Here is a 13,807-nt window from a genome sequence, read left to right as displayed (position 1 = left end):
CCTGTCTGTGTCGGTGCGACGTAAAGCAAATAGCAAAAAAAAAATCCAAGTAACTCCAGTTTGCATTTAATTTCTTTGACAATTTCTCTTAGTTATTGAGTATGGTATTCCTTTTCTCACACGATTGTTTCCATTAATCAGGCCACCTTCAAGCCTGTCTGAATATTTTAATGTTAATGGTTTTACATCCTAGTAACTACTCTTGCAGTTTTGGAGACTCTTAAGCCAGAGCGCACACTGCTTGGACATGCGACATGGGACACGACTGAAGTAACTTGTCCTGCCCCGTGTCCCATGGGCCACGTACATGCACATCTGTGGGTCATTAGTTAAGATGTCCTCTAGTGATGTGGAAGGCTTGTTGTTGCTTTGGAAATTACGAAGAAAACGGGTGACTAAAAGAAGAAGGAGATTTTGGGTCAACCCATGTAATGTGGACTGCCAAGAGAATGGAGCTTTCGTGTTGGCTAAGAAACTTAATGAAGATACTTCACAATTTCATACATTTTATAGAATGAACTGGGAGACGTTTCAAGAGTTACTGCATATGGTAAAACCACTAATTGAGAAAAAATATACCAAATTCAGGGATCCTATTCTACCAGCTGAAAGATCATTGATAACACTCAGGTAAGGTTAACACCGATTGATTTTGGTTGTGCATGAATACATTAAAAAGATCTATACACGTTTGTTCAGCATAAGTAGGTGTAGTATGTTGCTGCTTGCGGTAAAGTGGAAATGAATAGACACTGGTAAATATTACATTTTTAGGCAAACCACATTTTCGATCACTTATTCATATTATTCCACACAATGCACAATTGTTCAGGTTGAGAAGAAATTACATCATCTTCATCCAGTGATACTATTATCACATTTTGAGATGTCTGAGACTGAGATGTCTGTAAATTCCATATTTCACTCAGTGAATTTAAAACTGAACTTTTGAACAACAATTTATTTGCAGTATTAATGTCTTTTACCACTGGTAAAAGTAATTTAAAAAACAGCAAGTCGGGATCCGAATCGTCTGCCTGGAGTTTAGCCCTCTTTTCGTTAAAGTAGTCGGCAAAGGCTTTTTCACTTGCTTTTTCTTCTGATGATGAATATTTACCTTTCATTTTTTTATTTTTGGTAATACCTAAAATCACGGATTCCTTTCTGCTACTAGATGATCCGTCTTCTTCGATAGTAGTATTGTAACTACATTCTCCCGAAAGACCACTTGGATCTAGTGGTGGTCATTTCTGCTGTTTTAGGAAAACGCCAACGAACTGTTTGTTTGTTAAAAACAACTGTTTTCCCAAACAGTTTGAATACAACAGGTCATTCGTTCATAACGAGACTGTGAAGGACGACTGAGTCACATGCACAAGGGGGCTGCGGGACAGGAAATGAGATCTTTCACCACCTTTCAGTCTAACTTGTTTCGTAATGTCTAGGCAGACAGCACAAGCTGAAGGCTGACGAAATATCGGTATGAAGGATACACGGGAAGAACGATAAGACTAATGAAGACTCCACTGTTAAGCAAAGGATATAGTCTGTAAAGACATTTATTTATCATTAGGCTATCAACTGACATTATTAGCGTTTTGTGATCGCGGCGGTCTGCTCATCGATACGGTTCCACACATCCGGAGTTTTAGTTAACCAGTCTGTTGTTAGTGAAGTATCTATAGCAGTATTATTATACAGTATCTATGTTCATCATATAACATTATAAGATTATTGTTCAACGAGAACTACTGTAAAAAATATAAGTTACAGAATGTTATAGATAAGTGAGATAAATACACACACACAAAAAAAACGAGAGTATTCTTAAGATGCACAATATTAGGAAAACACTTAAAAATTAATTATTCATATTTACATTAAGGAACATTAATGTTTCGACCTCTTTTTGTGAGAGCTTTGCATTAATTAGTAATCCAATTTGGGAAAGTAGGTCTTCAATATGGCACTGATGTGATCACTATGCTACACTTTATTATTCTTTTCACATGGTACCCGTTATGAAAAATACTCAAGCACTAACTCTTCGTATTTACATTGAGGAACATCAACATTTCTACCTTTCTTGATGACAGCCTTGTTCTCCTTTCATTAACAATCAGTCCAATTCGGGAAAAAAGTCTTTCACAGGGCACTGAAGTGGCCACTATGTTACACTTTGTTATGAATATTTGTGCTAAATTGGGATACACATGTTGGTGATTTTTCCACCAATCTAAGGGGCAATTAGATTCCCCTGCTTCATTTACACGAGGTAAAATGTCATCTTTCAAATACAAACCAGTTCCTTGTTGGCTCGTGACAGAGGGCTGGTTTGAGGACGTTTATCTCCAATAATGTCGTTGAAAACGCTCCAAGCGCTTATTGGACAAGAGGGCTGAAATCCACCAGTTGTAGATGGAAGTGAGAAGGACGGAATGTCAATATTTTGCTTCTCGCTGGTCTGGGCGTTTCTCTCTATTAGGTCCACTACTAAATTACGCACCCTCTTTATGACGTTATCTAGTGCCGCAGGATCCTGAAAAACGTGGTCTTTATAGCGTGGATCTAATAAAGTGCATAAGGCGAAGGTGCTGTTGTGTTCAACGTTCTTGAACCTTTCTCCTAACCCTTTAATAAGGCTAGCAATTACGGCCCTCAGTCCTTCTGTGAACTCGGTTGATTGCCCGAGTTTTTCGCAAATACCTTTTAGGCACCTGACGACCACAATCACAGAACTTCCAGTCATATATGATTCTCCACTCAGAGAATTAGTCATTTCTTCAAACGGAGCTAGCACATTGCAAAGTTGACGACAAGCTTGCCACTCTTCGCCAGTTATTATGGGCAGATGTTTATCTAGCAGAGCAATAGTGGCCCTGATAGCTTCTTCGAGTTCTACAAATCGACGCAACATATAAAAAGTTGAATTCCAGCTCGTCGTGACGTCTTGGGAAAGGCGTTTAGGCACTGTATGTCCACTTGATACCTGGTACTTCAGTAGTTTTTCGCTTGCTAGTGAACTTCTCCTGAAGTAGCTGACAACTTTTTTGATTTTCTCAATGGTGACTTGCATTTCCTGAAGAGAGCCCTGGACAATAAAATTTAATTTATGAGCAAAACAGCCATAGTGTTCCCACTTCAGAATTTCCTCAAACGCGTTTGTTATATTACTAGCGTTATCAGAAATTGAAAAATTCACTTTGTCATGCAGCTTCCAATCGGATAGTATGCACTTAATTTCGTTTGCCAACGCAACAGACGTATGGCTTCCAGAAAAACTAGAACACTTCAGTAAAACCGTCTTGAAGGAAAACTCTTTCGTAATGTAATGCGCTGTTATGGCAATGTAACTCTCTGCAACTAACGATGTCCACAAATCGGTTGTTATGCACACACTCACTGCTTCATTCGTCACTGTCTCTCTTATTAAAGAAAACTGTTGATGATAGAGTGTTGGAATCATCACATTTGAAATAGTCTTTCTACCAGGTAATTCATAGCCAGGGATCCACTTCATAGGTTTAGAAAACCCTATATCCTCAACAATACTAAAGGGCTGATAATCTAAAATAAATAAATCAAGTAAGTCACGATCAATTAATTTCTTTTGGGCAGATGAAACATTTTTAGTGACGTAAGACCTAATTAATCTTTGTTTTTTAGGCGCAATACATGAATCAGCTGTCGAGGCTTCGCTATCAGGCCTGCTAGTGCTAATACTAGGTTCCTCTCTATCCACTGTAGGCCTACTTGGTCGTTTTTCCATTGAAGGTATCTCCTTAACACTATGACACGCTAGCTCAGTATATATTGCTATATGTTTTCTTTGCAAATGCCCTTTCAAATTTGTAATAGTTGACTTGTAAGAAATAAGTTGCTTGCAGATAGTGCAAAGCGCCTTATCATTGTCACTTTTCGTGAAGTAATTCCACACCTCGCTTCGTTTTGACATGTTATAAAACAACTCGCCTCGCTCAGCACTCGGCAAATTTAACACCGATCCATTTTAAAACTGGTTTGAGAACACCGGTACATCAGCCGCCAACAGCCCGCAACCAGCAATAAGCGAAAACGTTGAAGAACTGTTCGGCTAAAAACTGCTTTTCCAAACAGCTCTTGGCTCACTGCCAACTAAATATGTGACAAACAGTCGATTTGACAGCGAGGGAATGGGAGTGGTTAAGTACCGAGCAATGCCGATTTCAGGCCGAATAGCTCCGAACGCGCGGGTAGGTTCAAGGTTACATCAGTGTCTACTCACTAGCGAACAGTGAAAGACAAACTGTGGACTCTATTGAAGGAAAAACTGTTTGGTGGAACTTTTAAAAACAGTTTGTTCGTTTTCCACCCGAAAACTGTTTTCTCCAAACAGTTGGGCGTTTTTCTGTCCATCACTACTTGGATCCGGATGCTCCTGTGTTACACCCTCCTCCTCCTGGTAGTTATTCATATTTACTGATTGCCTAGAATCACAGATTTATTTGATTTACTTAAAAATTCCGTAGTCTATGCAAAATGTAAAGTCAATCAACACTTGAGTTATTTACAGAATGTGGGCTGTTTACACTCGACAACACTTACCCCCTGGATCTTGTGGACGGCTCCAGAAATTGCAAATACTCGGCAAGATAGTAGGCTTTTTTTTCACCTTCAGAACCACTTGCCGGTATTTGCTTTAAATGTCGTAAGAATGCATGCTGAATGTTCTTCCATTTTTCCTTAGCTTCACGAGCTATAAGAAAAATGGTCTCCATCAGAATTATGATTATTATTATTATTATTATTATTATTATTATTATTATTATTATTATTATTATTATTATTATTATTGGTTAGTTTGTTTCTTTTTCAGGTTTCTTGGAAACAGAGGCAGTTTTAAATCACTTGCCTTCCAGTTCAAACGAGGGAAAACAACAGTAGGCAAAATTGTGTTTGAAACTTTTGTTGCCTTTGGGATGCCCTAAATGAAGATTTCATGCCTACACCAGATACTGATAATTGGTTACAAACAGCAGCTAGATTCTATGAATTGTGGAATATGCCACATTGTGTTGCCAGTATTGACGGGAAGCATTTCAGAATTAAGAAACCGGCCATGTCAGGTTCCTCCTATGTAAATTACAAAGGAAATTTTTTGGTTGTACTTCTAGCTCTCAGTGATGCTGATGGTTTGTTTATTGCTATAGACATCGGAGAGTTTGGAAGAAATAGTGATGGATCTGTCTTTCGTAATTCAAACATAGGCAGACTTCTGATGGATGGTAAATTGAAGTTACCACCACCTTCTGGGCTCCAAAATGATGCGCCATTTGTATGTCCTTATTATTTGGTGGGCAATGAAGCATTCCCACTCAAGACTAACCTCATGCGACCCTATCCAGTTAGGATCTTGGACAATGAAAAGAAGAGTGTTTAATTATAGACTCAGTAGAGCAAGGCGAAGTGTCGAATGTGCTTTTGCCAGGCTGGTGTCAAAATTTAGGCTTTTTGAAACACCGATTTCAATAAAAGTCTCCAAAGTTGATAGCTGCATTAAAGCTGCATGCATTTTACACAATTTCATCAAATTGAAAGAAGGACATTTCACCAATCCGTCCGTGTCAGAAGAAGGTGAAAATCGATGCACAAATCAAGATCATCATTCCTGACTTGGCCATTGTAGTATTCGTCCTACAACAGGAGCTCAAGAAATAAGAGATCAACTGTGTACATATTTCATGAAGCCAGAAAATGCACTTCCATGGCAAGAAGCGTTGAACATTTATTTAGCTACCTAATTAAATTAGAAACTTACAAGAAAAAATAACTTCAGTTTATCATGTTTTCCCATTAGTATTGGTCCTATTTTAATTTGGGATAATGATACTGCAAGGTGAATGTGTTCGTTCATCACAACAACAATAACAAGAGAGTTTGTTATTCCTAGATGTATTTTATCACTGTAAATAAATGTTAGTAGCCTACTTACCGTTCATGCTGAATACTTCTCCTATTTCTCGCCAGATATTATCACATATGGACCTATTTGAATAATCCTTTAATCTGTAATTATACAGCACTTCATGCTTCTCCACTTCTGCTATAAAATTTTGGTAGTTGCCTCTGCTGAGCTGCGCATATTTAAATCACTTCACTAAACTCATGTGCGAACTGATGGGACACGTCCTACGAAATGCAACAGGTGATACCTCGACGGGACATGTCCACTGACACATGGGACAGTCCATGCCCTTGACCGATAAGTGTGCGGGCTTCCCCTTGATTACACGTGCTGCATCCACTTGGAACATGTCATGTCCTTTCTGTCGCATCCCATGTGTTGTGTCCCTTGTCCTATAAGTGTGCGCTCCGCCTAAGGTGCCAGATTTTGTCCCATAATAGCTGTTCTTATACATGGTTTTAAATCGGCCAACAAGAGGATTTGAGTGCCTTCAATTACCAATGTACTGAGCTGGGATTGACCCTGCCGAGTTCTGAAGGCCTATGCTCTACAATCTGAGCCACTCAGCCCAGCAATTTAATTAATTCTTCTTGGGTTATTAGCTGTATTTGAGCTATATAGCAGGAGAGCATATGACATGACCACTGGATTTATGGTTCATTCCAGTAAGCTTGACGATCGAGTTTGACATTTCCTCCACGTCGGGTGCTTTAGTTTTCCATCAGGTACTCATGTGGTTGATAGCATTAGCTTCCCACTGAACTATGAATGTGCCATATCGCCAGGCCAAACATGTGCATTTCAAAGCATATAATATAAATGTATCATATAAAATACATACTGTTTGATTTAATTATTGAATATTTATTAACAAGAACCCTAGCTTGAAAATAATTTGTAAGACAACCAAAAGCTGACATTGCATCTACAGGGACATTGTTTTATCTATGCGCAGGATTGTCGCTTACCCGATTACCTTGCTGCAAGCCTGTCTCCTGCCAAACACTTTGCCGTAATGTGGCCAGCGCTTGCCTGGTGCTGAGTAATTAAGTGTTTTTGCACAAGATTCCCTCTACTTTATGAAGGTGTGTGTGTATACACATGCTCACATAATTAAAGTGGCATTGGAACAACACACTGAGCACTAAACTGAAGCACATTGTTATGACAAAGTGCTTGGCAGGAGACAAGCTTGCAGCACAGGCAACCGTCCGAATGACAGTCCCATTCATAGATAAAACCATGTCCTTGGATAAGGGTAGGCAGTGTATTTTCCTCTCTTTTTTCACTCTTGGACTTTGTAGTGTTCCTTCTTTCCTCATGTGTGTCATTCTGTATACTTCATCAGTTTCTTGCTCACAAATGGAACAGTCTGAATAAAGTACAGTGAAATATATGACGGAAAGCACCTCTAAATTTATTTCCTTGCATTTCATATTGCTTTTAGGCAATGAAGTCACATTAGATGTTGCCTACATTATGTTAACTTGTAAAGTCAACAAATATCAAGTGATCTATCATCACTGTGATGGCTTATTAGGTGAGTGTACATCTATTGCTCTTTGAGGCACTCTTCCTTCTCACTCTTAGTTTAATGTAGGCTACTCAACCCTCTTTTGCCATAACAATAAAAACTCAACCATCCAATTAGATTTTCATAGTGTATGACTGGATATATTACATCACATCTTGTAATTTGAACCAATACCTGGTAATTTAAATGCATGGTTAAGACTATCAACAAAATATGCTATAAATGAGTGCTACATTAAGTTGTTAATAAGTTTATATGGGGATTTCTGTACAGGTCCTGTTAAACCCTGTATAAATATTTTGATAGGTATAAAGAAATGCTTTCTGTTCCAGAGCTCAGAGTCAATTGTCCGGGATCGCTTGACTTCACCCACAGGTTGGTCCTCACGTGATGAGAAACGCTCTGCACTGTGTACATCACCCCGATTTGACGATTATGATCATGAAAGTGGTCCAAGTCATAGCAAGCGCAGACATCGTACTAGCCCTCACAGGTAATCAGTGGTGATTGTCCTGAAGGTATGGAGGGCACAAATTATGTTTTAATTTTGCACATTGCTTCTGTATATTGATTATTATGAATGTTGTGTGTATAATGTTTTGTAGTACATTGTAGTATCACTGGCTATTATTGTGATCACAGAAGTTGAATACTCCCTTCAAGGGGACTGATAATACAAAGCACATTATTTTCGTTCATACACCACACCAGGAAAATGAAGTGTTCCTTCTTTCCTCATGTGAGTTATTCTGTATCCATTATCAGTTTTCTGCTCACAGACAGAACAGTCTAAATCACACACAGTGAAATATCTGATAAATATCTCCTTTGAATTTATTTATCTGAATTTCAAATTTTTCTTGGGCAATTCCAATTATGAACTGTCCCTTTTTTTACTGTATCATTTCTTTGAACTGATTGGTCTTCTACTTTAATAATAGACCAGTAGTTGCTAAGTTTAAATAACTCCGCTGTTTGATAAACAAGGATAAATGGTCCACATATTCAATTCATTATAATTATTTACAACGTACCATTGTAAGGGCTGATAATGTTGTTTCTTTCTTCAAGCAAATGCTATCTTCAAACTCCAAAGTTAATTTCTAAACTCCAGAATTACCTTTTCTTTACTGCAAATTTAAATTAATTCGTTAATTAATACTTGGGTACTGCGTTTTAAATGTCAATTTCTAAAGATCTTTCTGCTGTACGACATGTTTTCATTGCACGTTGCATTCTTATTTCCAGACCCACTCGTGGTAAATTACGTGACCGTAGTTCTGCATCTCCATCCTATTCTGGAAGTTCCAACGTTGGAAATTCGGCACCTATTGCTGGCCCCTCTCGTTTAGTTGATGATTTAGAAGAAAGTGGGTACAACAGTGGAGATGAATATGGAGCTCCATGTGTGTCCGGGAGGCGGACTGAAGCAGAATGGGATGAGGTAAATGCTTTATGGTAAAATTCTTCTGCATCTCCCCTCCATTATCCTCCTAAATTTGACAATTCCTTCTTTCACCTATTTACTAGCCTGCATACGTACTATTCAGTATAGACTGTTATGCCTTCCACTGTTCATTTTGCAAGCCTCTCGAGTGAACTAAACATTTTCACAATCCTTTCTATTTGCATCAAACGTGCCCACGCCTAGTTCCCACTTGTATGAACTTGTAACTAACCTATTCACACTACTTTCCTGCCTGTTACTTCCAGATATCTTGAATCTACTCAGCATCCACTCCTGTACAGCAAAGTTAGTCTGAAGACAGACCAATTTAAGGAACATGCTGTCCGAGAACTCTCTTCTTTCTAACAATACTGTTGATCACTGCTGGCTCACTGTATTAGCTTACTATAGTCCTTGGTTGTTGTTTTTTTTAATAAATATTCTACCATCCTGGGAGAATACACATCCCAAGTACTTAAGATGCTCCACATACTACAGTTTCATATTCCTTTCCTGACATTCACCTCTTAGGTTTCTTCCCAAACCCTTAGTTTTGGGAATGATTATTTTCATAATATTCCTGCAGCATTTCTTTTCAAACTCAAAGTTAATAGATTGCATGCTTTCAACGCTGACTGCCATAAAAACAAAGTGTTCGACATAGGCCAAACTGCTTACTAGTACAAAGAATTTTGTAATGTAAGAATTTTTCATTTTACCATGAGTAATATTGCAGTGTTAGAGACTTCATTTCTTAACTTACGCTATAGATATCTAGCCAGTCTGACAGTTTGTGTTTGGACCAAAGTGACTGCAACAAAATATGGCAGGTACATCAACCAGAGGTGGGCGAATGCAATGATACCATTCATTTTGCCTTAGAGTGTTCTTGTTGATTTGAACAATGAGCATGATACTCATCTATTGCTGTGCTTCTGTCTACTTCCCATAGGTTAAATATGGTAGAAGTCCCCTATAGCGTGTACGGCATATAGCGAGAACTCCGTTCTAATGACAGTTTTTTTTATGTTCCTTGAAAATTCCTGTATTAAACTGTGTATTATCCTTCGGTTACGGCGAGAACCCTATCAACTGATGCATCTGTTATTACGAGCAATTAAGCGTGTGTTATTATTTCAATTATCGGTATATATATCGGGCTTGAATTAGCTGTATAGAGTGTTATCAGTGATTTGGGAAAGAAACAAAATCCCAGAAGATTGGAGTAAAGGAGTCATCATCCCACTGTTCAAAAAGGGCAACCGATGGAAATGTGGAATTTACAGAGGCGTCACGCTGTTGTCACACACGCTGAAGCTGCTGGAAAAGATCATAGAAATGAGACTTAGGAAGATTGTGGAACCTTTGCTTGAGGAAGAACAACACGGGTTCAGGAAAGGTCGAAGTACTGTGGATCTTATCTTTGCAGTAAAAATGCTGACAGAAAAGTACTGGGAATATGGAAGAAATCTTGTGATTGCATTTGTGGACATTGAAGAAGCATATGATAGTGTTCCTCAAAACAATGTCTGGAAGACCTAAAGTTGCCAAAGTACTTAATTGACAAAGTCAAGATGCTATACCAGAAGTGCTACAGCTGTGTCCAGATAGGCAGTGGACGATCAAAATGGTTTGAAACAAAGAGAGGTGTCCAACAAGGAAGTGCTCTATCACCACTCCTGTTCATAATAGTAATGGACAAGGTCATATAATCTATCAAGAAAATGGACAGTGAACCAAACACCCTGGTATTTGCTGATGATGTGCTTTTATGGGGAGAGACAGAAGCTGAAGTTCAGAAGAAACTTAGTGAATGGAACAATACATTAAAAAATTTTGGACTGAAGATGAGCAAAACAAAGACAGTGGAAATGGCCATGAACTGGGAAGGAACAAGCTCAAATATATTTCTGGAAGGAGCAAAAATCGAATCAGCTTCCCACTTCAAGTACCTCGGAAGCACAGTCTCGAAAGACAACACTGTTAGGCAGGAAATACTCAGTAGGACACAGAAAGTATCAGACTTCTACAGTAAAGTCAGAAATCTTCTCTGGGGCTGAAAAATACCACAAAAAGCTTACAGTGAATGTGAACGATCATCTTCGGTGTAGTTTTCGCGCTGTGTGCCTACATTCAAACTCGAAAGGAATGTTAAGAGTCTATCAGAAATACTTGTTAACTGTTCTGTAAACACAATTCAAAAATGAAAGAGAACATGTTACCATAATAAATGCGTAAATAATCTGGTGATAGTAGTAGTCAGATCGTTTAATATAAAGGCCGAAGTAAACAGTCGATTAATTTAATGTTATGTACTGAAATTAAGTAAGAATGTGATACATACAGCGCACTGGGCTGAGTGTCTCAGACGGTTGAGGCGCTGGCCTTCTGACCTCAACTGGGCAGGTTTGATCCTGGCTCAGTCCGGTGGTATTTGAAGGTGCTCAAATATGTCAACCTTGTGTCGCCAGATTTACTGGCATGTAAAAAAAAACTGCAGGAATGAATTCCAGCACATCAGCGTCTCCAAAAACTGCAGAAGTAGTAATTATTGAGGCGTAAAGTCAATAACGTTATTTTAAAAAGTACGGCGCAGAAAGGAATTTCAGAGGTTAGTTTATTCAGTAAAACCTTGTTTGGACGTTTCTGCAGGGGACAAGGAAAGAGAATCTGTTAAGCGAGAAAACATACTATTGAACGCACGATTTAGAACTATCCAACAGGGATAAGCTTTTTCTTCCGACATGAGTACATTTGTAGGATACTAAAGGGTTTATTGGGTCACCTGTTCAATACATTACATACATTATTATACATTACATTACATACATTATTATAATGTATTGAATAGGTGACCCAATTAACCCTTTAGCATCCTACATATAGTATCTTCAATACGGATTAACAATGATATTTATCACTTGCAGTGAGTACATTTTACGTTGTGTATGCACGGGTGCTGTGAAAGAGGTAGACTATCTACAGTTTCTAAAGATGAGAGTATTAAAAGGCGTGAAAAAGACAACAGAACAAATACAAAAATCTTTTCCACTGGGGGCGTATTAAATAACAACAGTGTATAAGGTGTGTAAAACACCAGACAACAAATATAAAACATTTTTGTACTGGGGTCCGTAATAGTATGAGTGCATTATATGCAGATCACACTCTTTCTAAAACAAATGTCAGCTGAAGTCTTATATTTCAGACCGCTAGGTTATTAAACGTTGTTTTTTTGGTCACATTCTTCAACCGTGAATTATTTGGAGGTTAAACTCGGCCATGTGCGAGAGGATTACTTTGACCGTTATCTCAAATGCGACAACACTTTGATCAACTCGAGTCGGAACTCGAAGGTGCGAGTTTCAACATACGCGCCACTGTTGAAAGGAAGATAGGAAACTTAAAAGGGTCCACCTTTTCAATACAAAAATGTTATAGTTTATTTACAACATATATTTACACTTGGAACTAGTTTCGACGCTGTTTGGCGTCATCTTCAGCCAAAATGTGGGAAATAGGCTAGCATGTAGACATTTATATTACACAAGGCGTTACATTAAACAATACACATCTTACGAGGAGATAAAACAGGGACGAATATAGAAACAAATGAATCGTTGAGAAAGCAAAAGTTATAAATATTAAAAATAACCTTAACCACACATCTTGCAGTGCGAAAATATTCGCCTTGAATGATTCCTGAATACAAAACGCACGCGCACACATTTCTGAAGAGCCAGCAGGCAGGAAAAAGTAAAGTGAAACCTTAAGAGTTCTTCTGAGAAGAGTTCATCATTTTTTCTATGTTCCGACTAACTAATGAAGTCTCCCTTGAGTTCCTGATAAACATACACAACAGGGAATTCTCCTTCACTCTCAACAATAGCTATAAAGACCAACGGTAAATTGCATTTTAAATATTGTGTAGAGACGTGAAAGCATGATCTTGAACATGATATAACTTCTTCATTTAACCCAATTTTTTACACAAGGTGTTACATTAAACAATACACATCTTACGAGGAGATAAAAACAGGGACGAATATAGAAACAAATGAATCGTTGAGAAAACAAAAGTTATACATATTAAAAATAACCTTAACCATACATCTTGCAGTGCGAAAATATTTGCCTTGAATGATTCCTGAATACAAAACGCACGCGCACACACTTCTGAAGAGCCAGCAGGCAGGAAAAAGTAAGGTGAAACCTTAAGAGTTCTTCTGAGAAGAGTTCATCATTTTTTCTTATGTTCCGATTAACTAATGAAGTCTCCCTTGAGTTCCTGATAAACATAATCTTTTGTTGTATTCCACCACTTTTTACTACTTATTCACTACCTTCTACATAAATGTACACAGCAGTCAAACAAACAGTTCCTTATTCACATCACTACTCTGTTCATTCTTCCTTATTCTTTGTTATGACATATTACAATCATCTATTATTTCCCATATTCTCCTCTTAACACACAAACTTAATATATATACAACCTCTTTATAACTTATTTCCCTACTCAGTCTATTATAAAAGATCTCGCTCAGGACAGATTACCATTCCCATGCGCAAGATGTTACCCCTCATCTAATTAAATTACCTACTCATCCCGGCACCTACTCATATCCAAACTCCCCAACCTTCCTTATCCTATGTAATACTTACTTATTAGAAACTCTTTTCACAATCACATCAGTTTTAGTATTACATGCTCGTCCCTTAATATATTTAATTATACACAAATCTCCTCTTAATACATATACCGTAATATATAATAAAACACCCTTATAGTACCTTTCTACTCAATCTACATAACAGCATCTTGCTCAGGGCGGATAACCATTCCTCTGGGCAAGATGCTCTCCCTCATTTTGTGTCGTGT

At 38.0% G+C, this 13,807-nt stretch overlaps 1 protein-coding gene across 1 annotated transcript in view; it reads left to right on the top strand.

The window, feature by feature from the left end:
- Positions 1-13,807, top strand: part of Duba (Deubiquitinating enzyme A) — a 255,239-nt gene that overhangs the window by 21,554 nt on the left and 219,878 nt on the right. Inside the window, exons 2-3 of the mRNA XM_067139359.2 lie at positions 7,811-7,971; positions 8,727-8,922. Of these exons, the coding sequence (XP_066995460.1) occupies positions 7,811-7,971; positions 8,727-8,922 (357 nt within the window). The remainder of the gene's footprint in view (positions 1-7,810; positions 7,972-8,726; positions 8,923-13,807) is intronic.

The sequence above is a fragment of the Anabrus simplex genome, chromosome 2, assembly GCF_040414725.1.
Source record: "Anabrus simplex isolate iqAnaSimp1 chromosome 2, ASM4041472v1, whole genome shotgun sequence".
NCBI classification, from domain to species: Eukaryota; Metazoa; Arthropoda; class Insecta; order Orthoptera; family Tettigoniidae; genus Anabrus; species Anabrus simplex.
The sequence above is the reverse complement of the archived record's forward strand: the minus strand, read 5'-3'. Positions and strand labels throughout refer to the sequence as shown.